General features: G+C 32.1%; 1 protein-coding gene across 2 annotated transcripts in view; it reads left to right on the top strand.

Moving 5' to 3' along the window:
- LOC123007432 (FERM and PDZ domain-containing protein 2-like) overlaps positions 1–26,905 on the top strand; it is an 83,641-nt gene that overhangs the window by 15,977 nt on the left and 40,759 nt on the right. Inside the window, exons 1-2 of one of the 2 annotated variants that reach the window (XM_044402729.1) lie at positions 8,848–9,245; positions 19,645–19,796. In XM_044402729.1, the coding sequence (XP_044258664.1) occupies positions 19,646–19,796 (151 nt within the window). In that variant the 5' untranslated portion in view covers positions 8,848–9,245; position 19,645. Of the gene's footprint in view, positions 1–8,847; positions 9,246–19,644; positions 19,797–26,905 lie in introns of those variants that run through there. The other variant, XM_044402728.1, reaches the window with a different exon arrangement.

Below are 26,905 nucleotides of genomic sequence, written 5' to 3'. Positions count from 1 at the left end.
TTTCAACTCTGTTTTTCAAGTTGAATGTTCTTGTAATTTACTAATCTTCGTCATAGATGACAAAGAATAAGTTTGAAGAGGGGAAAACTTTTTGGATAAATACTAAATACCGCATCCAGCGCAAAAACTTTGAACTAATATCGCGAAATGCAAAGCTTTTTAACGGAATACCAATTATCTAAACAAACAAGCTGAAAACTTGAGAAAGTTTAAGGAGAATTTTAATTTGTTTGTATTATCACAGGCGAGGAAGTAAACAAGTTAAAGACAGAGAGGAAAACTCATCGGTGGGGGTATGGGATACTTGAGACTACAATATACTTAAATGTCAGTAATGAATAACCGGAGTAATTAAAAAGTATTCTAAAGGGCCGGACTGAAATAAGCTCGGAGTGTGGAGACAGCAGTGGAACAATGAGACTTGACGAATGGCAGTGTCGTCAAATGTTATAAAACAAAGCGTTTGAAGGACATTCTTTACGTGATGATGGCTGTAAATTCCTAAAGGCGGATTACTAATTAAATTTTTTAAACACCTGATTTGCGTAAAATGAAAGAAAACTCGGTTAGACGAGAATTCAAATGAATTCTCCGACTTTATGATATGAGGAAGCCGATTTTCGATTGTTTTAAATTGAATTTCTCCTGAAATGGAGTCACAGGCAGCATTTCACCCTTTCATAAGACGTCGCCCAATTTTATAATTATTGCCTTCGTTCGTGCGAAAACTTGAGAGCTTATGCATAGAGAAACTATAAATTACCACCTTCGAATCCGCTTTGTTGGTATTACGCCGTGATAAATTTTATATAGCTTCTGACTTATTATCTCACTTTAAATGACTATTCAATTCACCTCTCTTTTTTCAAATATTAATCAATAAAATTTGTGCTGCGCATTCATGGTGTTCATAAAGCGAATGACCACTTATAAAATTTTTGACTACTCGAATTGTTTTTTTACAAAAAACCACACATTGCTTTCGATTATCTTCATGTTTTAAAATTTCTGCTCTTTTTGTGAGGTGGATTACAATTTTCGTCGCTGCTTTGACTTCTTATGTTCCTAAGCATCATTACCTGCGTAGCGGAATGTGAAACTCATCTTCAGAAACCACGTAATAGTCGAGACATTAGTCGGTTTAATGTAAGTTAATAACTCTTTAAGAAGATTAAGAGGATGGTGCGAAGATTTACATCTATTGCATGTTCAACAAAATTAAAAAGGTCAACGGATTTATGCATTTGGGCGTAAATACAGGCATTTATATTCAAATATGTTCTGAATGCTACCAGAAATTTATTGCTAATGGCTAATGGCCAATATAGGCATGAGTTAATGAGAAATGTTTGGTGTAAAGCATATTAACGCAATATACAGATTTTTACTGTTCTGGTGTCTGGACTAAAATCTTTTATTCACAATCATAAAGTAATAATCAAATTACATTGTATGTGAAAAGTTGGAAAGTATGACATTTCAACTTCATTTAACAATTGATATGAAGTATACATTTCTTCATCAGTTGATTCGTAATATGCGAGTTCAGGTTGGGAAATGGTCATTTGTCATGTTTTTCAAAATTTGATTGATTTTTTATTAACTTTCACTTTATTCGCTTTTTGGTCATTAAATTTTGTCCCATCTCGGTGTGTTAGCTACTATTATTCACAATCATATACAAGGGGTGTGTCAGAACTCGAGCCCCAGAGAAAAATTTTAAAGTGAGATAAGATACTAGCAATTTGGAAAAAATGTTTAATAAATTCTATCTGTCGAAAAATTTTGCCATTGTTTTTTTGACATTTGACATTTTTTAAGTCTATTTAAAGATACTATAATCAAAAATTTTGCCAATAAAAGTCACAAATAGAGTTACAATTTTAGATACAGCTTTCTTGTTTTCTCTTCTATTAGCCTGTAGCAAAAAAAAACTTGGAAAATTATTTTTTAAACAGAAATAAGTAGAGTCAAAGTGCAAAATGTAAGTTCTCATTTTTTATAGATAGAATTTTTTAAATATTTTTCCACGTTCCTGGTATTGCACCTTAATGACATTTTTCTCTAGGACGTGAATTCTGGCGTACCCTGTATGTAATGTCGACATTTCCAACTGACGGAGGTTGGAAAGTGACTCATTGTTAACCTATTACCTACCTCTATTACTACCTTAGAACAAAACCGCGTCATCCGAGCCATTTTTTGGCAGAAATGAAACACTTTCCCTCTCGGTTTGTAGTATACTATAAACACGATTCTTACAATTAGAACGGGTTCAACCTTCTCAGCTTTTGCGATGAAGTAGGCTTGTATAAACAATCAAAGGATTTGTTGACGTTATCTGTTATTCTGCGGCAGAGAAAGGACTTCAATATTTGGTCTCTTATCTGAAATCGTATTTTATGCCGAGTCGCGCATCCTTGAATTTTGGCGACATAACTGTTATCCTTTCAATTTATCTTCCATTTTTCGTGCTGCTGTACGTACATTAGGAGCAATAAGAAGTTTTTATTGAAGAAGGCGCCAACTTAGGACACTTAATGATGCCACAAAGCGCCTCAGGACTCTGTCACTGAAAGCCTTTAGGATTTTCGTAATTTTGTAAGGGTGTTGTTGCTTCAAGACATGTTTCCGGCACGTGTGACATACGATGTAATAAAATAAAGAACTTGCTTACATTTATTGCGAGGGAAATATAATAAACGTTTTTGGTTGATTCGGCTATGAAATGAATGTTTGTATTTAAAATGACAGTCTCTGTAAATGTGTTGGACTTTTATAATAACGTCTCTTTCAGTTTTGATGGAAATCGATTCAATTTCGGGAATAATGGCGGGTAAAATCTGGTCAGATTTTATTTGTTAACTTTGAAATGACCTGGAATGATTAAATTACACACAATTCAATCAAGAATTTTAATAGAAAAAGTCTTGAATTTTATCAGAAACAATACTTATTTGCCGTTATTTTATTTACGTGTGTTTAACGCACAAAAGAGTTTTTATTTTGAGCAAAACCTTTCGTTTACTCGCTGCATGCTAAAGGACTTTGATGTTATTAAATAGACGACGATTTCTAACTTTTTATTGCTTTAGGAGTTTGGTTTAGTTGGCACAAAATTATAATTATTTGAGATCATATTTCATTTCGAAGATTTGTATCTTCTTCAAGTTTGTTATGTCACGGAATTAACCTTATCAGACAAGAACGTCTCGCAACTCGCATGTTGCAACTCAGATAATCCGAAAGCTTTGATTTTTTGGATTGTTTAACATTTTTTATCATGGAAGTGATAACACATTGATTTTTCGATGGCAATAGCAGTAAAATAGTAGAAGTAAAATTGAAATTCTCAGAGTCGAGTTTCATGGAAATTTTGATACTCACTTTGCATAATTGTGATATAATAAAAATGGAGTATAAGCTACGGCCTGTTCGCATCGACGCTTTCCTGAACCGGAACACTAGGGTCTTTTGTTCTGTTGATTTTCACAGCTTATATCGGAAACAGACGCCGTCTATTACATACATTAATATTCATATCAACACATTTTACTTGGCTGATATGCAAAATATGTGTGGGCTAGCACCATGACACGAATATATCTCTGAAGAAATAATATTTGTACAACATCCCCACAATTTATGCCGTTTTCCTCATTTCAAATAATGGAGCGGAAGTGATCAGAAGAATAAAAATCGAACTGTGAGTGTTTTTCTCGTCATCGCGTTGTGATAACTCAATTTTGTACTAAGTCCACGTTATTTTCCAACTTCCCTTTAAATCTGTGTTTTAATGTGGTTTCCTCTTCTTGAGGAGGAAAAACTTTACACGCCGGATGTTTTCACGGAAACTGCGCTCCTCCAATACAGGTAAAATCCTCGTTTAGTCTTGGAAAATTATTTCTGTTTAAAAATAATTTTAAACATCTGAGCACTCATTTTCCATTTTACCTCAAGCCATTTTGACAATTGAATTATTTGTTAGTTTTAGAAGTTAATTTAACTGTGTCGGGGAGTTTTAATAAACAGATATTGAGGAACTAAGTTTAGTGCAAACTTTGTTATTTCATGTCTTACTTAGTTACAGAATACTTAACTATGTTAAATTTGTTGTGATCGGAGAACTTAAAGTGTCCAGGTGAAATCAAAGTTTTCAAACTGTCCTCCACTTGCAAGTTTTCCACTAAAACTTGTATTTTGACTTTAATTGAACTCTTGTTCTTTTACTCTTGAGCATGAATTTTTGGTTTCTTTTATTTGTTTCTTGCAAACTTTTTGAATGTAAGTGCGAGAAGTGTTGTAGAGTTCTATTTTGTTACTGGCTATAGGTTTCAACTGCAATCGATATGACGAAACTTTTTCGCGAGACATTTTAAGTAGTTGTAAAACTTTTCGGGGATTTCAAGTTTATGCAACAGAAAAATAGTGGGATTAGTGCTCGAGTAGAAACGCTAATTTATTTTCATAATTTTCTTCATTACCGTTTACAAGAGCTTTTTTATATGGTTTTTTAGAGCGAAAGTTATTTTTATTATTTGTAAATATCTCATAGAGAATTTTTCCGATAGCGATGAAAATTAAAATTCAAACTGCGTCAGAAATTCACACCAAATCTTAAGACAGCGTTAATCAGAGCAACAGATATCATGATATGAACGGAATTTGCTTGCAGCGAGATTTTACCAAAACTAGAGTGATTGATTATTGCACTGGTAATTAGTAAAATTTTTACATGTAATGAAAAAGACGTCAAACGTGATTACTATTTATTCTCTCTATTCATTTACAACGCATCTATCATCGAATCAATAATGTCGAAAATGAATTTGTTATCAGGGGAGAGCGAGGACAATTTATTCAAAATTTTATTGCTAATGGGGTCAATTTAGTGAATACATTATTTTCAACTCCTCGTTCTATTATACCGCGAGCAATAGAATACATAATACAATGCAGCGCGCTTGTTTAGTAATTATGTAAAATTAGAATTAAGTCAGGTAATTAATTTTAATTTCTTTCTCGCAAAAAACGAGAAGAATTATTTTTACATAAAAATATTTTAGGTGTTTTTAGTCGAGAGTTATAACAAAAAAGTTGCAGCTTTTGCACCTGTAGGTGCTATTTTAAAATTTCTTATACATTTTTCATAAAATAAGAGCTTTCAAAGACGCTGCTTTATAATGTTACGTTTTCTGATATAGAAAATGAAATGTATCACACTTGTAACCATTTCGTTTGTCTGGAGTTTAGCTCGCTTCAGAATTGACTGATTTCTAGCCTTGATGTGAAACTAGGACACTTTTCGTCGTTTTTAGCACTCGATATCTCGCGCTGTATTATCTCAGCAAAACGGAAATTTATTTCTTAGCTTTAATACCCCAACGGATTGTGAAAATAGATACTGTTTTTTTATGTACAATATTTTCTCGCTCCTTTTTGTTTGAATGCGATACATTATGTCTTTATAAAGCTATCAAGGAAGCATCGAGACCATGCATCATTGACTCCGTCTTAGATGCACAACTTTGTTGTTCAAGAGATATTGAACGATCCAAGGAAGTTCTGTTACTAATAAATCAATTTTACGGTGTTGTTAGAAATTTGGAGCTTTGTGTTGCTGCCATAAGCACAGTTTCATATTTAAATTCCCGTTCGTTTGTTGCACAATTGCACTTTCAAAGTAATCAATTCGGTATGAAAAATCAACTGAAACCTGAAATTGAAAAATTCCTCACCTCTTTGTAACGTTCATAGTTAGCTAAGTGCACGTTCTCATTGTCTACGCAGTCCAGCAACACATGATTTATTGGAACGTTGGTAGCGGGGGCGGTCGCGTTCGCCGCCCCCACAGATCAGTCTCTTCCGAGCCTCGTTTCAGTACAGACGCTCTCTATTTTCCGGGTTCCGGTTAATGCGGACGAAACTCGCGAAGAATAACTTCATTCCGGTCGACGGCAGTGCTTAACTTTGAATATTTAAATCATTTCAAACATTTTATTGGAAGTTTGTTAAATTTTTTATTTTTGTGTTATCTTTTCGTAAGTATGAGGTTTGATTGGTTTGCTCGTCGTACCATCAGAGTTACAGTCGAGATATTTTACTGGGGTCTTGAAAGTCTTCTGAAATTTGAATCTTTCAGGATGTTTTTCCTCTCGATTTCAGGATTCGTGTTTACGCGCTCTATTCCACAAGTGTTTCGTTTGAAGGTTTGCCCTTGTCAAACACCCATCTGGATGTGACATGTAAATTATTGCGTATCACACTTTGCCTCACTGATAGATATCTTCATCATAGTTAGAGATAAACAAATAAAAAAATTATAAATGATTTTCCTGAAAAAATTACTTGTATAAACTTTTTACTTTTCCTCATAATCTTTGGCAGATCTTAAATAAAGATTGATTGTTCCGTGTTGAAAATATGCTTAGAAGCGAGTGTGTTTGATGTTTCTATTTTCGAGTAGTGTATTTCAGGGTTTTTACGAGGGAAATGCAAATTTTCTTGGTGCATTAGCGTACATTCGTGCAAATTAGCGTGAGCAGGCTTCCAAATTGTAAATCTAAGTTGAAATACATAATTGAGTCTGCAGTGTGTTTATAGAAACGGTAACTAAATGAAGGAACAGGCTGGAGATTTAATTAGTGTGTGATTTCATTGATCGACTTTTTAATGCGTGGTTTTGGTATTAATTTGAAAATGTTTCTGTGAATTTTACCGGCAAGTTAATATTTTAATGAAATTTTTTGGTAAATGAAGCGCGTTCAAGCCGACTAAGTTCGTGATTATTTTCTGAATTGAAATTTTAATTTATGACTTGAACTCCATCCCTTCATTGTCCTTGCAGTCCACAAACCCACTTCATGCAAAGTCTGATTTTTATTGTTTCTAATATTATGTAAGTTTGGGGCGAATTCGAATGCTGTTGCTGGAATGGCAGGGAATTTCTATTTGATCCCAAACATAGCTTCTCTGGAATTTCGGTAATGTACATATAAACGTTAAGAGTGCCTGAGAATCTTTTAGTTTAATTTCATAAGATTTTTTTTAATACTTAAATGCCACCAGAAAATGCGTTTCTGTCCGAAACAGACGTCTGTTTGGTAATTTAAAACCTTCTGTTTTCTAGAGCGTGTTGAATTTTCCACTTGGTGTGGTTCTTCCCACCACCACTAGCAGCACTATTTTATTTTCTTGATCGGCATTTATTTCTTTTTTTACATCAAACAATTGGGAGATGTAATGGAGAATTTTGTGCAGATTTCAATTCATAAATCGTGACCCTACCCGGAGGTGTGGCATTTTTGTCGCTCATTTTTGATTTATGAAAGATACGTCAGATTGTTTCCAGCAAAATCGTATATTTCCTTCCGGGGTAATTGGGTTAAAGTATCACATCCCACGTTTAAGCGTGATATGTCGATAATGCGAGCAATAGAGAATATCCTCGTCGAATCTGCTTCATTTTTTGTGTTAAAACATTCGCAATAACGCCTTCGAAAGGGTCGCTTAAATATTTGATCTGTTACCCTCTGATATCACGAACGTTTGTCAACAATGATCTTATTACTCTTTTTCCCCCGTTTAGCAGTGTTCTTTTGATCATATTCAAACGAACTTTACATTCGAAAACAGCGCTTTCATATCTCAATAGTTCATTTGGATTGGGTTATTGTCAAACGGGGAGCGTTATTACTTTCAAGCACATTATTTTTGGGGTTTTATGCCAATTTTTAATTTTTGATGACAAATTATCAGTGAAATTGCTTATGTCCTAGTTGCTAGAGGGATGAAATGAAGAGAATTTTATTTCTTCAAGTACTGTTTTAATAACAATTAATGAACGTAATTTTTTTTGGTAAAATAATAACACCTGCTTATTTTTGCATTTCATACATATTTAAACAGGTGGATAGGGCATTTTCTTTACGTCGGAAATGTGTTAAGGCTTCATCTGAAAAATCCTTTACCTAATGGAATGACACTTCATTGTCTGGGGATGACGCGTTCTGCATAATTCAATTTTTTTCACTCACTTTTTGTTTTTGTATTTTGGAAAAAGTTGATATTATAGTAATTCTATTTTTACGATATTTTTCATCAAAATGGATTAATTTTATTTGGTAAAGGGTTGTAGACAAAAGCCGAGTTGGTTGTGATGTCGACAACTTTGCTCGATAAATTCGAATAACTTTGAAACAACAGTGAAAGCACTTTTCATACTTGCATAATCAACTTAATGATTTGTTTTATTAGAGAAATACAGAGGAATTGGCTTTTCGGGTATTGGACATACCCAAATAATAGGTTGAGATTGCATTTAATGGGGATTTTGTTTTTAATTGAAAACATTGTTTCGTATTTTGTAAATTGTTAGGTCTACCGACAGAAAGATGGAAATCAATAAGGGATTTGCACATTTCGTCAATATTTGTCATGAATCAACATTCAGGTAATGTTTGCTAATGGTTTTTGGTAAATTATCTCTGAAAAATAAACTGCTTTCTGAATAAATTGATTTTTTTCTGAAATTTTGATTAAACCCGAGTTGCAACATAAAAACACAGCTAATAAAAGTAAAAATTTGCATGAGTTATAAAAAGTTTGAACAAATTTAAGAATAGCCGAGCTTTTTGGATGCAACGAAGTTTGGATGTCATCAAAGTTTGCGTACAAAATATCGAAAATGATGTGAAAAGTAATTATTTACGTGCTTGGGTTGCGCTAAAACAACCGCGACAACTTTCAGGATCGGTCTGGACTAATTAGATTTCAGTGTCTCGATTTATCCCAATTGCGCTTGCTTAGGCAAAAAGGTTGGAATTTTCTGATGGTGCGACGGGTTTATCAATTTTTTCCGGCTCATTTCCACGGACGTTTGTTGTGATTTTCCAGAAAAGACGCACTTTTGACTCGATAAAGTCGGAAATTAAATAAAATTGGTGAGGTGGATGTGTACGGTTCATTTGTTGCATTCACCGGAAGGGTGGCTGTTGGTAATGTTGTGCGTTGATGCTTTTATTGGCTGACGACACAGCCTGTGATGCGACTGCTTACGTGGAACTCCCTCATCATGTTCGACATCGTCTTCGTGTTCTTCTTATTCCTGGTGGGGGTCACATGTCTCGTGTACTACCTGCCAGGGAGACGACCTGAACCTGAAGACAGACCGCTGCAATGCTATGTCACCGTCACGTCGGCGGACGTCCAAGGATCGCCCGTTGATCACGTCTAGAAAATGGCCAGTATGTACCCTGTCTTAATTTCAAAATAAAAAATACAGGGGTTAATTCAAAAACGAGGGGCCGTTAACTTCAAAAAAAAAAGGTACAATCAATTTCAATTCCAACAAAAATTCTCCGAAATTCCAATAATCTATCGTAATTCTTATAATTCCAAATTAATTTCTGTAATTATAAGTTATTTTTTGTAATTCCAAAATAATTCGAAATTCCGATAGTGGAATCATCACACTTGTCTTCGGCTCGTGGGACTATGCCTTATTCTAAACTTGTTACAGAATAACTATTTTTTTAAATTATTTTTGAACTTTTGCATAGCTCAAAGGTGCTATTTTATCACCTATTGAGAGTCAACCAAATAGCAAAATGGGTTTTTGGGGTCTCAGCAATCAATATTTGAATAATATTTTACAAAACCCATAAATTAGGGTAAAGCCGGGAGAGATGGACCAAGGGGAGTGAAGGGTTTTTTAAACCATTGAATTACTCTTAAATCTGCAAACAAAAATGTTGTATCAACTTTTTTTAGGTAGCTATAACTTTTTGAAAATACAAGTTTAATATTATTTTTTTATTAATTTTTGCTAAGTAATTATGAATTTTACTAGTAAGTGACGTTAAACATGCATTTAGGATATTTAAAAATAGAGAAAATCTTAAAAATAATAAGTAAAACGTGGAAAAACCCTTATCAAAAGTAGAGATTTTTTGAAGGGGTAAAGTCGGCAACAGCACATCAAAAATTAATTGGTTTTTGTAGTAACAAATATTTCAAATTTTTGAGTGCAAGCACAAGGTGGCTCAAAATGTACTTCAGTGTTAACACTTTGTGCTATCTTTAAATATTCATATTTTCAAAACAACGCGGCGTAGAATAGTTTTAAAAACATATCTGGGTTCTTTTAACGTTTTCTATCACCATATAAGAGATTGTATTACTTTTTTGAATCACCGTGTATAAATATATATTTTTTATACATGCCTACAGTATAGGTGGATAGGTGAAACGACTCTTGTAAAAGATAAAAAATTTTGATTAAATATTTATTTTTTGGAGTTTAGACTTGCTTGGTTAAAGATTAATTTCAACATACTTTTAGATTTGATAAATTAAGTATGTTTTGGAAATTTTCAAAAAAAACTATTTTTTTGTACAGTAAAGTGCTTTTTATCTGGCAAATAAGACCAAAAGTTATAAAGAAAAGTTGTTTAAAATCAACAATTGGACCTGCATACCAAATTTGATAATCATTATTTTAATTTTTTTTCTCTGGGGTAATTACTTTTTATTCTTCGACACTGTCTAAATTTACGTTTTTTCTTCCGTGTAAGGAAGTTTTGACAACTGTTTGGCATTTTTTAATACGAAACGTCAGATTATTTTTAACAGATTTAAAGCAAGTTTAAGCCTTATTGAGTATAATTCGAAGAATAAAATGTTGTATTCAACTCGTTTGAGTGTAAATCGGACGCTTTATTCTACCTCGTGGATGTTAAACCACTCGTTACACTCGTGGTGTAATAACCCACTCGGTGAGATAATCCGTCCGATTTACACTCAAACTCGCCGAATAAATAACTATTATTAACACAAACTTCAATAATTTATTTTGTACTAATAAACATAAAAAAGATGAAAAATCATAGTTGGACGATGATTTTGAAACTTAGTATATGGGCCTAGATGTTGATTCCAAATAACTTATTTTAATAAATTTTTGTTGTATTTGCCACACAAAAGGCACTTTATAGAAAAATAGGTTTTTTGAAAATCTCCAAGGCATACTTAATTTTACAAAATTAAAATTATGTTAGAAATTAGTTATTATCCAAGCAGGGCTGAACCCTAAAAAATTAAAATTTAAATCGAGATTGTATAGTTTTTTTGAATCACKGTGTATAAATATATATTTTTTATATATACAGTATAGGTGGATAGGTGAAACGACTCTTGTAAAAGATAAAAATTTTTGATTTAAATATTTATTTTTTGCAGTTTAGTCCTGCTTGGTTAAAGATTATTTTCTAACATACTTTTAGATTTGAAAAATTAAGTATGTTTTGGAAATTTAAAAAAAAACTATTTTTTTGTACAGTAAAGTGCTTTTTATGTGGCAAATACGACAAAAAGTTATAAAGAAAAGTTGTTTATAATCAACAATTGGGCCTGTATACCAAATTTGAAAATCATTATTTAATTTTTTTTTTGAGGTAATTACTTCTTATTAATATAAACTTCAAAAATTTATTTAGTACTAATAAACATAAAAAAGATGAAAAATCATAGTTGGCCGATGATTTTGAAACTTAGTATATGGGCCTAGATGTTGATTCCAAATAACTTATTTTAATAAATTTTTGTTGTATTTGCCACACAAAAGGCACTTTATAGAAAAATCGGTTTTTTCAAAAATTTCCAAGGCATACTTAATTTTATAAAACTAAAATTATGTTAGAAATTAGTCTTTAACCAAGCAGGGCTAAACCCCAATAAATGAGAATTTAAATCGATAATTTTTTATCTTTTATAAGAGTTGTTACACCTATCTGGTGACACACTGTGTATATATTTAGAAGAATGTGTTTTTAAATTTGTTACTTTTATAAGACGTCTTATGCTATGAAAAAAAAATATTCGCCGTTTGAATTGAAATGAAGATCGTAATTTTACAGTAGGTTTTTCAAAATGTGGTCCATCTCTCCCAGACTTACCTTAAGTTAACTTTTACAACAACATTATTTTTAATGCATTTTTAAAACTAAAATAATTTATTTTTTGGAATTGTTTACTTACTACTTACAGTAAAAGTTGCATTTTCAGCTGCATTTAATGGGAATATTAGTTAATTGAAAGCTTTTTTTTCGGTAATGATTAAATAATATTTATCTGTTTGAGCAGTTTCTTGTGAAAAATGACGATTTATTTTTTCCTGTTTCATGTGTCTGATAAAGGAGAAATTGTTCTCAAAACTAATCACTTTGGCTTCTTTGTATAATACATTTTTAATATCTTGTTCCAATTTATTAATGTTCATATCGACCGTGTCGTTAGAAGAGACTCCTCCACGCCTGGTTTATTATGAATTAGTTATCGATTTGGTCGTGGAAAAACTACCAGAAATAAAGTCAAAATTAATGTCACAAATAGTCGAAGCTTGGCATTAACGACGTCGTTAGTAAGCAGCATCTGACGTTCTAGGATCAAAATTTAGGGTCGTTGACCAAAACTTGCCCTTAATTCGGACAGTAAACGTTATGATTGATCGTCTTTCCGGCCTCTGACTCTCAACTTTTAACGATCATTGCGTGCTTTTATCTAGGTGTTGTGAAAATATTTATGTCGAAATCTGTTGTTAAGTTTATAGTGGAAGCTGAAGACTCAATTTCGCGTTGTAAAAACCGTGAAAAAGCTCGGTCGATATATTGAATTTAGTACAGTAGGATAATCCATCAACGAAGCAATTTGACAATGTGAGTTCTGTTGTTATTCAATGGTTTTCAGCAGTCAGAACGAGATAAATAAAAGAGAAGTATAACCCTGAAACCATCTATCAATGACTTGGCAGCTATCTATCAGGTCCTGAAACGCTTTGCGGCTTTTCGTCCTCTAATATTGAGTCCATTACGGTCCAAGCGTTTTAAACACTTGACTTTACTTGAATTATGGAGCTTAAATTGTGAGTTCATCAATGAATTTAAAAAAAAAAGAAGGTGAAGGAAAAGTCGCTTTCATTAACGGCTTTTCAAAAGCTGCCATCTCTCTGTTTTTTAATTAAGAAAAATGAAAAAAATGTGATAGAGTTTTAACTCTTATTATTTAGTGGTAATGTTAGGTTAAAGGCTAATAAAATGAAATAAGCTTTTTTCGCGATCGTCGTTTAGCAGTTACATGTTTAAATGACTGTTATTGCTAACAATAAAGATTTTTATTTGAACGAATTTATCGAAGATGTGTTCGTTTTATTGTCAGACGATTTTATTTCTTTAATCATAAAATTTTTATTTCTTAAAGAAAAAAAAAATTAATAACAGTTGATTAATGTAGACCTGAAATTAATAAAATCACTTAGTAATTCGGGCTTGGATCAGAACGTTTATCACCGTTTAATAAAATCGAAATTACCCAACACTTTTGTGATTGACGATTATACCATTTATACCAGTCAGTAAACGAGAACATTTTAATGAAAAGAATTAATAATTCTACGTTATTACCATCACGTCTTTTGTTGTAATTAAACGTTCTCAATTTTTAACTTCATCACAATATTTCGTGAAACGAATTGAGAATTTTTGTTGGTAAGATTATACGAGAAGCGATTAATTTGTGAAATTATGCTAATTCATGTCATCACAAACATCGTAATCTGGGAGAGAAGTACAGCTCTCAAGATAACAACGAAGATAAAAGAGAAGGTAATAAAACGGAAGGCTTCAATTTGGTATAAACTTTAATCACGACCTCAACATGCAACAAATATCGAAGTCTGTTCAATATTTTTTGTTCCCAGCAGATAAGTCTTTGATTTTATTGACTTTCTAACGTTTTTCGTTTTGAGGCAAATTTTTTTTTTGTGTCAAACAAGATAGAAAATAGAAACAATAAAAAAATTAAAACAGTGTATATGCGAAAATGCATTATGAACTAATAGTATATCACAACTAAGCTGGGAAATTTTTTATAACTTCTAGAGCTCAGGTTATCTGAGTTGCATTTAATAAATAAATCTAAATAAAAAATCAAATTAAAGAAGTGCTTTTCTGTGTGTGGCATTGATTGGCCTAAACCTCACACGCCTCTTTAATTTTTTGCTGAACATGGGCGTCTCATTTCCGGCGGTGGCTTTATAGACCTTTCAGTACAACTTTGAAAGTTTTCGCTTAATTTACAAAACTTCCACCGCGAATAGATGAGGCTTATTCTTGCCTTCTTTATAGAGGGGTGGTTTTGTAAGCGCTTTAAATTTATTTTTACATTGAAAGCTTGGGATCAAATGAAATAAATGAAACACTGGACCAAAAGCGAACGTTGAAAGAATCAATCTTACTTTCTGCCGCTTCAATGATTTGGTTCACTATTACGTTTAATGTTATTAAGAGAATTAATAAATTGCGTCTATAGAGATAAAAAAATCAGGACGTGTGTGATAAGTCTAAAGGCTTTGCTTCAAGATGTTACCCTTAATGAAAAACTTTGATTAATCGTTCTGCTGCGAGCCATTGTTGGTCTATGCTCTAATCCCATTTATATCTATTTTTACACGCAAGACCTATTTTTTCAGATTGGTGGTAATTGCTTTATTTCCAACACATGATCCAAGAAAAGTATTTAGCTCTAGTTTTACATATATTATTGGTTGTAGCTTCAGATTTTTAGTACTGTTGAAAAGCATTTTAAATTTTCTATCATATAGAAGAAAGACAATAATTTGTAAACTATTGCGAATTTTGCAGTTTTTTCGACGACAATTGACTTCTAGGAACATGTTACAAATGTATAATTTAAAACATTATTTATTCTACTTTCATAGATGTACTTTAGCTAAAATTAGAAGATAAAAAAACATTTTTTTGATAAATTTTTTGCTCCAACTTCTTTAGTTTTGCCGTAATCGGCGATTAAAAATTGAAATATCGAGATATATCGAAGTGCCATTTATAAATTCTTTACTCTGATTGCGATGGTGAAAGGAACGAAGAGAACTTAAGAAGAAAGGAATTTAAGAATATTTTAAACAACCATTTGAGATAATTTGTTTTTTATCGATTTAGCTGAAACAAAAGCATTCTAAAAGTCGAAATTGAGTTAGGATCATTTGGTTCTACTAAATTGTGGTTGTAATGAAGTAGGAAAGCGAATTGAGCCTCCGGGGATGAGTTAAAAACAATGCTTCGCATGTCGGACCTTACACCTTTGCTACCATCGGTCTTTCCAAATGTTACAGTTTCAGTATAGCCGTGAAAGAGACTTATTATTTCAATTTATTCATTGCGTTTAAAGCTCTTTTAATCTCACATTTTTATACACTACTCCAAAAAATTAAAGGAACAAAAATTTTTGCAAAATTTTTTGATGATTTTTGAAATCGAAAAATGATGGTGTCTAGGTTTAAAAAAACATTTTGAAACTTTATGTTTCTAGTTTTGAGATCTTCTGGCAAAATTTTTTTCTGTGCTACGGCTAGCACGCAATCCTAAGTAATAGCGCGAGAAAAAAAAAACAATTTTTTTTTGTTTTTGGTCCACGTGGTCCACGGACGTGGGGATTTTTTTTTACTTGAGTCAATGTATAGGCCGGATAGCATGTTTATTCACCTTTAATATGCTTTTTTCATATTCTTTTTACGTCAATTTGTCTGAGATATCTGACTTTAAGTGTCAAAAATTGGTCAAAAAATTGTCCCAAAATCAAGAAATGGAAATTTGTTGTTGTGAAGAGTACAGACAAGTCTTCACGAATTTCAATTTTTTCACAATGGGTACTTTGCACCACCTAGAACCACGTGAAGAAACCCCACAAAATGGTACCATCAAATGGGTGAAAAACAAAGGATCGTATGATGACCCACGATGTACTAAACCCGTTTTAATCCGGAGAAATGCTCCTGAAGTGTCAAAAACTACGACAGATTTGGAAACAAAATGGATTCCGGTACTACCAGGTCTAATTTCGCAGAAAATTGTCAACCAGATTAATACCATGAAGGGTCTTTTGGTGTAGTTTTGTAAAAAAAAAAGAAATGAAAAGTGCAGAAATGTGTAGAAACGTGTAAATGAAAAAGGATCCTTTTGTTTTTGATCATCGATATCTCAGCGACCAATGACCACACAGAGAATATAAAGGTAGTGTCAAAAACTGGAATAAATGAAAAAAAGTGAATTTTTTTTTCCACCTTCAACATTGATTTAAAAAGAGAAAAGACCTTGTTTTAGTAAATCTACCACGTATTCACTAATATTGAAGGGGAGACCAATGTTTTTAGCTTAATGTATCCACCATAGTCTTGTTAATTCTAAAATCGATACATTCAACCGCTTTCTTGGACCAAAGAATTAAAGGAACAATTGTACATATTGTTTCTGAGCATTGTCTAATCTTCGTCAAAATGAGAAAAACAGTTTTTTTTCAGTTTTTTACAATTTTGCATGAGTTTTTAGCTAAATTTGAAAAAAAATCGAATTTTTTTTAAATTAATTAGTATTAGTAATCAAAAACATTTTTGCAACCGTAGCACAGAAAAAATTTCTGCCAAAAAATCTCAAAACTAGAGAAAGAAAGCTTCAAAATGGTTTTTAAAATTCAGATACGACCATTTTTCGATGAGTTACAGCCTTTCAAAAATCACCAAAATACTTTTGAAAAGTTTTGTAATTGTAATTTTTTGAATTTATATGAGAACTTACTTCGAATGTAACGAAAAACTTCGAAACGTAGATTGATTTTCATGTCTTTGTGTTATTTCTGGGATGATTGTGATGAGCGAGGTAAGGACCGCAATTTGTTGAAATTTTATACAGCTTTCCGAGTTTAATTAGAGCAAATGCCTGATAGTTGTTGAATCGGTTAATTTGGGTATTGTCGAGTAGGGAACGTGTCAGTACCCATCTTATGGAAGTCAAACCGCAGAAACGGATGTTGAAAATGTCGCTTTAGACTTGCTCAAATCGTATATCATATAAATGTGGACAGATCGCTCTTGTATGGAAATCACCCGGAAACGAATCGCTGCTTATAGATGCATGAAAATTTAGCGCTATAGAGACAGCTCCGTAAGAAATTCTGTGGAAGATTGATGTTGCATCCGGAAATAATCTCTTGGCAATTGTTTCCTGCTAAAGGTTTGCAAGAGCACGAAGAAATGTATGATTCTGTGAGCCACACAAGTTTTTTAAAGAATTTACACGTAAATAAAGTTGGTTGGAGTTGAGTGATGATGTTTACTCATTTTGGTATGCAATTATGGGGACGTTTGATCAAATAATTGCGTTTTAATTTTTCGCTTTAGAAATTTAGGTCACGAAATTCTTAATTAAGACTCGGTAGATTGGGTTAATATCGTTGTCTTTATAGTCACAATCAATAATGAATTAGAAGTCTTGAGATCAGTTAAAAGCTAACTTACACAGTAATCGAATTTGCCTGCAGACAAAAGCTTTCAATCCACTGTAAGTTTTGCATTAACGCGAAGAAATAATTATTTACGAGACTTGGTCAAAAACATGTTTTTCGAATTTGATTTGAATCAATTTACTAGTTGACAAAGTCAAATTGATTTCCTCTTGATTAATCTTTATGTGTTGTGGTTAATCGAGTGGTAAAGTTTGAAAACTTTCGATGGATCGATTTTAAAATTAATAGGGCTATGGTGGATACATTAAGCTGTAAAAACACCTAAAAACATTAGTCTCCCCATCAATATTAATGAATACGCGGTAGATTTACTAAAACAAGGCAAAAAGTACTCTTTTCCCTTTCTAAATCAATGTTGAAGGTAAAAAAAAAACATTTTTTCACTTTTTTCATTTATTACAGTTTTTGACACTACCTTTATATTCTCTGCGTGGTCATTGGTCGCTGAAATATCGATGATCAAAAACAAAAGGATCCTTTTTCATTTACACGTTTCTACACATTTCTGCACTTTTCTTTTCTTTTTGTTACAAAATTACTCCAAAAGAGCTTTCATGGTATTATTCTGGTTGACAATTTTCTGACCTGGTAGTACCGGAATCCATTTTGCTTCCAAATCTGTCTTAGTTTTTGACCCTTCAGGAGCATTTCTCCGGATTAAAACGGGTTTAGTACATCGTGGGTCATCATACGATGCTTTGTTTTTCACCCATTTGATGGTACCATTTTCTGGGATTTTTTCACGTGGTTCTAGGTGGTACAAAGTACCCATTGTGAAAAATTTGAAATTCGCGACGACTTGTCTGTACTCTTCACAAAGACAAATTTTCATTTCTTGATTGTGGGACAATTTTTTGACCAATTTTTGACATTTAAAGTCAGATATCTCAGCGACAAATTGACGTAAAGAGAATATGAAAAAAGCATATTAAAGGTGAATAAACATGCTATCCGGCCTATGCATTGACTTAAGTAAAAAAAATTCCCCACGGCCGTGGACCACGTGGACCAAAAACAAAAAAAAATGTTTTTTTTTCTCGCGCTATTACTTAGGATTGCGTGCTAGCCGTAGCACAGAAATTTTGCCAGAAGATCTCAAAACTAGAAACATAAAGCTTCAAAATGTTTTTTTAAACCTAGATACAATCATTTTTCGATTTCAAAAATCATCAAATTAGGAAAAATTTTTGTTTCTTTAATTTTTTGGAGTAGTGTATAAAAATGTGAGACTAAAGGGGCTTTAAACGTAATGAATAAATTGAAGTAATAAGTTTCTTTCTTGGTCAAAAACATGTTTTTCGAATTTGATTCGAATCAATTTACTAGTTGACGAGTCAAATTGATTTTCTCCTCTTGATTAATCTTTATGTGTTATGGTAAATTGAGTGGTAAGTGCTTGAAAACTTTGGAATAACCCGGCGCATCCACCATTTTTTACAAATGTGGTGGATGCGCCGGGATATTTCACTTATTAATAGTGATTTTCCTCTTATTTCTCTCAATGTTGTAGTTTATCAGGAAATGGTTAAATTTACGGTCAGTGTACATTTCCAACGAAACACTATCAAATGTAATGGAGTAAAAAGCTGTTGCAGACGTCATTTAGCCGACTCTATATTAAGATTAATGTTTGTCCGAGAAGGAGAAAAGTTGCGATTTGGAAAAATCGCTTCACTGATTTAGCTCATTTGTAATTTGTACTTCCGACGTATTTTTTTTCGTGTATGTGTTTTTCGTGCAGAAATTTACGATTTGAGTTCATCGAAGATAACACTAATAAAAGTGATTTAGTGCGTCATTTAATTGTACCCTAGTTTCAAAGAGATAATAATAATTAAACGGGTTGTATGATGTTATGTTATTGACATTTCTGTTGAATTCGAATACAACTAATCCGGCATTATACACCTACTAACGAAATTAAACATTAAAGCTGTTGTTTTTTGTGTGTTTACTTTTATTTCGACTTCCTACACAGCAACAGCAATTAATCAAAACCTATTTTAATCAAGTTGGATCGGACATGAGATTTGTTGGGAAGTTTGAAAAGGTGTACTGCATCGCCATTGATCCAGGTTCGTTTATATTGTGATGATTTTGAGAGCTAGGGAGCTGCAATAAAGGAAAATCGATGAAATACTTTAATAATTAAATTTCAGAAGTTTACGAGAAATTTCTCTATTAATCCCCAATCATTAAAAGAATATCGACGGAAAATAGCAATTTTAACCGAGGGCTGTTTGCCGTAATTTCAATTATTATTTGTTCCAGCATGTCGAGGTCCCGTATCAGAGAAGCTCGTCTTCATGGGGGTCCAAGTTTGGGGCAACTCTTGACGGCACGTCCCTCGGGACTTACCGAGCCCGAGTGTTGGGCTATCTTGTGTCAAGCCGTTCAAGCACTGCAAGATTTATTCTTATCTGGTAAGTTCACATTTTTGCTTTTACTGTAAATTTACGGACAGTTTTGGGAAATTATAAATCGAATATGGATATGACCAGAGTTGGATTCAGGTCCACTTTGTTTAAATAGGGTTGGGAAAGTAGGGCGCATTTGCATAGAGAGAAGTTGAGGTGTTAAATCAGATTAGAAAAATTAATAGTATATTAAACAAGTCGAGGGTAATATTTACAGGGTCAAAATCGGATGGAATTAAGGACAAGTTAGGTAAGGGATCGAGCTAATAAACCTAGGCAACCTATTTTTTCTCTTATTTTTATGCTTTCTTTAATAAAATTATTGTTTTGTTTCAACTGTCAAAAGAGGAGAGAATTATATTATGCAAAAGTGGGAGAAAATATTAACTATTATTTGCGAGTCAGATAGTGTGAGTTTTTCACGGGGGAGAACGGCTATGCCGCGAGCCCCTTATAATTTTTACAAAACATTTTTGAATTCGATAAATTTAAGTCATATTTGGTGCTTTCTATACCTTCCTATTATCGATTGTAGAAGTTATCATTCCTATTGTTAAATATTTCAACCCTAGCCGCTAGCCAATTTAGAACGCTTTGTGTTTTCTCCATAAAGTGGATACATATCTGTTGTTAGTTCTGCATCTGTAAACTTTACCAATATTAGCTCGTACAATATTCACAATAAAAGCAACTCTAATGTCAGATATGTTCAAGTCTCTATTAAGTCAGGTGATTTTTTTTTTCGTAAAATGAAAATGAATATATTTATTACATTCTATAATACATTGCTGTCTTTAATATTTATATTTTTTTATGTTAAATGTTGAATGAAGTGGAATAAACTCGTAGACACTTTGCATTGAAAATACTTTGTCTACTTATTTGATGTGTGTAAATCAATACAATCCATAAATTTAATATAAATGTAAATGCGCTAACGATTGACATATGACATGTCTCTAATACATTAATTTCACAAACGGCTCAAGGGCAAAAAATGTGAAGAATTGAAGAATGTTGTACTTTATTTCAACTAAATAGTTATTTGCATTACAAGGGAGGATCCTTTTCTCCCACTGGTGGAAGTTGCCACTCTTTCCTCTAGTGTAATACATGGAATTTTCCCTACGACCCATCAAGAAAAACCTCAAAACTAACAATTTCTCTTGATATTCTAGCAACAAGTTTTTCAATTTCTATAGGAGAGCTGGATAAAGAGAATTTTTACTTTCCTGAGAAGTTAATACCAGGTGAATAAAAAGTATGGAACCAAAGGTTTTTTGCTTAAACTATTTATTTTTTGAAAAAACTAATTGATGAGTCATAAAGTACTATAAAAATATGATGATTTAAAAAGAATAAAATTTTTCGAAATTTCCTTTTGTTTTTGAGTTCTACAAAAAAAAAATATTTTTTTAAATGGCAACCCACTATAAAATCATTTTTCTCATAAAAGCTATACTCTAAGGATTACAACTATCTGCTTTATTTTTAATTTTTTCAAAAAAAATTTTTCACATAAATTGCAATTTTGACAAAAAAAATCGCATAACTCAAAAACAAAACAAAATTTCGTCCTGAAAATACGATCACATTTTTATATTACTTTAATTTCTATTAATTATTATTTTCTGGAGGCAAACAATTAAAAATAAAACCGCTTGGTTCCAACTTTATATTCACCCTGTATATATTTTTATTGTAATTTGGACTGGTGAGGGAAGTAAAATGTTTACTACTACTAGGTCTACTATTTTAACCTTCGTAATCTTACATGAATATTTCCCTACCACGGGATGTAAAAACAAATTTCCCGACCTCCAAAAGGTTAGAAATCGTGATATTGCTATAGTGATTGTGAATAAAAAAATTTACTCCTCTATCCCACAGAATATTTAACTCTGCGGAGCCCAAAATTTTTGTTGAAAACTGAATTGAACTGAAAGTGAATTTTGATAAATTTTAATACTAACTTTGGTTTTTAATCGATATATGAGCAACATTTTTTTTTAAAGTACTACCCTATTATCCTATTTTTACATTTTTCGGAAAACTATTTTCATTGAAAATATTGAGCGCAATTCGGGAGCCACCTCCGCAACTTGGGCGTTTAAGTTTCGGCTTTAATAACAAAAAGCCGCGTCAAACTCGAATCCTTGTCAATTTCCAACTGTTTGTAATACCTAAATTGTGTGATGAATCATGATTTCATGAATTTAAATGAGAGCTTCAAGTGCGCACTGTTCTATAAATATTTATTTTCGTTCAAAGCTCGCGAAGGACATGCTACACTAGAGCTTAATATCGAGAAAATCTCCGGATAGACGAAGAAAAGTTATTTTTCCGGTGGTTAAATCACATCATTTACTATAGCGAAAGTAAGTCCTATAAACATCTGGCACAGATCTCGCCGATAGGAAGGAACTGAATGAGAAAATATTCGCAGCTCCTGATAGCCGACAACAAATGTAACCACTTAGAGGTGTTGCACTTTAGCACCCTCTTTATCTCTTTGGCCTATTTTGCATTACAAAAAACGAGGAGAATTTCATAAAAATACGACTTGCGATGTTACAATCTTCATGTCAAAATAACTAATGATTGGTCTCAAAGCATATGTTGCATTTTCCGTTGCAAGGTACTTGAAATTCACAGTGGAAACCTTATCCTGAAAATATATTACATAAACTTAACTAAACGTCAGCTGGGATTTACTCTGTCAGTTCGGGTGCATATCTAAGGGTTCTGGAATCATGTTAAGAGACAATTTTCAATTCGAGTGTCTCCTTTGAGCAGAATTCCTAAGCATATGAGATTATTCCTGTAAAACTTCAACCTCTCATCTGAAAACAATGTCTGAAATATTATCGGCCGCAAAAATTACAACACCGAATTCATTACACAAATTCCTGATAAACGAAAATTAAATTCCTCAAATATTTACGAACTTGTCACGCGAAAACCCAATACTCTTTCTTTTCGAAAATTGAGTGCTAATACCTGGAAAATATTCTGATTTTTGCAGAAAGCTCGATTTTAGCCTCATCCATCAACATCTCGGTTGACTTTCTTACCGAAGGTCACAACAAATTGTTTTCTCGTGTTATTTGTGGCTGAAGGCTGTGTTCGCAGATCCAGACTGGATAAATTTCAGGAGCCCTGCCATTCATCAGTTAGTGAATAGTAAATGAACAGTGCTACGTTAGGAATCCTTGAGCCAGTCTATTTTGGATAAGAAAAGATAACGAGAATACATTACACAAGGCGACAAAAAAAAGTCATGTCGTGAGAACTTGACAAATTTTATATCATTTTCTTCGTCTCAGTAAAACAAATCAAATGCACTAAAAATAATTTCAAAAAGTCCACACACTTTGAACAAAATTTTTTTTTTTCTAATTTAAATGAATTTAAAATACTTTAATTTTAAAAAATCATTTCTCAATAACTATTAGGCCGATTTCCTTCAAATAAAGACCATTCTAAAGGGATGGAATTGCCCTTTAGAATGATATGCAATTTGAAATTGAATATTGGCAAACTTTTTTTCGAACAGTGTTCGAAGTAAATCGAAGTAATCTAAAAAAAACCCTACGAGTAATTTTTTTTCTTCGTCACCATCGTGTAGAGCATCTTTTTATTAGTGAGAATCCAAATTTTTAAAATAATATACCGAGTAGTTTTCAAGATATGATTTTTTGAAGTTAAAGTTTGCTATTCTGATATTGCGCCATATAGGAAAAATGCATGTTAATCTTACTTAAAATTGCATTTTTATAAAAGTATTTGTTTTAAGACTCTTCTTTTGCTTAAAAATGGTCAAGTGCACCTTCTTTGTTCTAATTACAATAAACAAAAACTGTTTCTTTACTTAAAACAAACAAAGAGTACCTGCGTACTAATTAAAGCAAATAAAGAGTTTTTTTGTTCTAAAAATGATCACTGATCATTGAGCTAAAAGGATCTAGAAGTTTAAAGCAGTAGCTTTAAATATAAGAACAAATCTTTTTCAAATTAAATAACTTTCCATTCAGATTCCAACTTCGTCACTTTGTTCTAGCTTTCTGAACTTTTTTTGAAAATGTTTTCAGCAAATGCTTTTTCATTACTTTCTACTGATGTTGAATGCAATAAGTCAGTTGCTTCGTGTGCAACTGTTATCACAACAACTACTACCTACAAGCTAACTGAAGCTAATCGTAGAATGTACCAACAAAATAAATCAGGTGACTTATTGCATTTAACATCACTCGAAAGTGATGAGAAAGCATTTGTTTAGAACATTTTCAAAAAAAGTTCAGAAAGATAGAACAAAGTGAACAAGTCGAAATCTGAATGGAAAGTGATTTGATTTGAAAAAGATTTGCCTTTATATTTAAGACTCGTGCCTTAAACTTCTAGATCCTCTTTGTTCAATGATCAGTACTCATTTTTACAACAAAAAAACTCTTTATATGCTTTAATTAGTACGCAGGTACTCTTTATTTGTTTTAAGTAAACAAACAGTTTTTTAAATTCTAATTCGAACAAAGATGGTGCAATTGACCATTTTTAAGTAAAAGAAAAGTCTTAAAACAAATACTTTTATAAAAATGCAATTTTAAGTAAGATTAACATGCATTTCTCCTATATGGAGCAATGCTTGATTAACTAACCATAACTTCAAAAAATCATATCTTGAAAACTACTCGGTATATTTTTCGGAAAATTTGGATTACAACTAATAAAGAGATGCTCTACACGATGGTAATGATGAAAAAAAAATTACTTGTAGGATTTTTCTGATCGAAGAAAAGTTTGCCAATATTCAATTTCAAATTTTATATCATTCTAAAGGGCAAGGCCATCCCTTGAGAATGGTTTTTATTTGAAGGAAATCGGCCTAATAGTTATTGAGTAATGATTTTTTAAAGTTAAAGTATTTTAAATTTATTTAAATTAGAAAAAAATTACTTTGTTCAAAGTGTGTGGACTTTTTAAAATTTTTTTTAGTGCATTTGATTTGTCTCACTGAGACGAACACAATGATATAAAATTTGTCAAGTTGTCACGGCATGACTTTTTTTTGTCGCCTTGTGTTAACAGAAAATCTCTCCAAATTTTTGACAAAAATAAACCTTTTCTAATCATATTAAAGAATTTTTATTTTTGTCAAACGTTTTTAGTGGAGAAAGTTGTTCAATCTTCAACTGTGGTGAAAATTGCAAATTGTGGAGAAAGAGTTCAATTTTCTCTGCAGTTGTGGAGAAAATAAAAAAAAATGGTTAATGTGCATGTTGACAGTAAAAAGGAAATATAAAATGAAATATTACAGTCATTGTTTAAGATTAGAAAAAGTATTGTATTAAACTTGTGAGAAATGGCCATTTCCACGATTCATCTCACTTGTTGAATAATATACTATTGAATTGAATTTCTTTAAGTCTACTAGAAAAAAATTGTATTGGTATTTATTAGACTTGGATCCCTGGTTCCCGATTGTATTGTTGCGCCACTGTTTCAGAAGAAACAGAAAGCCTTCTTCCTGATGTCATTACCGGAAATGGTCGAATGTCATCTTAGCGAGATTGATGGGACGGTCAAGTGGGATTAAAGTGGCATCAATTGAAATCCGTGTTTGATGCCAGAATACGGATTACCACTCAAATTTCAGGACGAAAAACACTTTTCACTGAAAAACAGACGCTGAAAAACAGTCTCGATCCCTCTATTAGTATTCTTCTATGTTACGGTTAATTAGTTGAGATTTTGGCTTTACATCAATTCATTAAAGGGAATGATGAGATCCTGTTGTTTTAATTTACGTTGACATGTTCATCATATTAACATGGTGAATAGGAGTGTCTCGGGATTTGCATATTTGAAGTCATTTGTTTGAATCAGAGCCACCTGTCAATGGGTCGGGAGACCCAGCTATCCAACAAGGATTAATTTCGGTCGGATATAATCTATTCCGAATTTTAATACTCACACTTGCTGTTGTCTCCTCTCCATAACCGAATTTTATTTTTTCTTGTGTTGAAAATGCGATAATGAGACTTAATCCGATTAACAAGCGAAATTGATAAATTGACACCGTTTAGTTGGAATGGTATTGTAATTTGCGATTAAAAGCTTTGCATTATTTACCATTAAAGTGATGCAAAATTATTTTAATTTTGTCTGGGAATGTGCATTTGCATGAAATAAACATTTTGTCTGTGACGCGGAGTAGAATTTTCAGTTTTATTAATTGTTTTTACGGAAATCTGTATTTTTTGTAATTATGAGTGCACAAAAGCAGTGATTTTGTAGTAAATGCGGCAAAATGTAGTAGTAGTAGTAAAAATAAATAAAACTGCTGATGATACAATTCAAATGTTGGCGTTTAAATTAAATTTAGTGGAATTAGCGTAAATTTTTCAAGCACTTTAATGAGAATTTAATTGCAAACACTACTTTTGTGTAGTGCTTTTTATAACTTCTCGGTTTCAGCACCAAGTTTTTATTAAGTTTCAGAAGAATCTTTTCAACTTAAAATCGATATTGTTTATACTAATATTGCATTAATGTATTTTATAGCAAGAAAGGGGTGGGTCTATGCCGTAATACGATAATGTTTTTTCCGGTTAATTTTGCTAAAGTAAGGTGGGGCTTCCCTATAATTAGCGAAAATTAATTGTTGAAGTTGATGTTCCTAATGACTACTTATTTTAACCAAAGCGTGCAACCGTGACAATTTATTTTATACCTTCGTGGGGTTGTTTAATTATACCTATTTGTCTAAATAATAATATACCGGGTGAACGAAAAATATGGAATCAAGTGCTTTTTGTATACTTTACCGCAAAATTAAACGATATAAATTAAAATTAATTTAACATTTTTTAAAAGGTACGTTTGAATTTGGAAGTTTTATGCAATTACAAAAAGGTTTTTAAAGTATATACAGGGTGAATATAAAGTATGTAACCAAGCGGTTTTATTTTTAATCATTTGCCTCCAGAAAATAATAATTAATATAAATTAGAGCAATATAAAAAATGTGATCGTATTTTCAGAACGAAATTTTGTTTTGTTTTTGAGTTATGCGATTTTTTTTTTGTTAAAATTGCAATTTATGTGAAATTTTTTTT

This window comes from Tribolium madens, unplaced genomic scaffold (assembly GCF_015345945.1).
Source record: "Tribolium madens isolate multiple individuals breed KSU strain unplaced genomic scaffold, Tmad_KSU_1.1 Scaffold_3;HRSCAF=73;Tcas5.2_LG2, whole genome shotgun sequence".
In the NCBI taxonomy this organism is placed as follows: Eukaryota; Metazoa; Arthropoda; class Insecta; order Coleoptera; family Tenebrionidae; genus Tribolium; species Tribolium madens.
The sequence above is the reverse complement of the archived record's forward strand: the minus strand, read 5'-3'. Positions and strand labels throughout refer to the sequence as shown.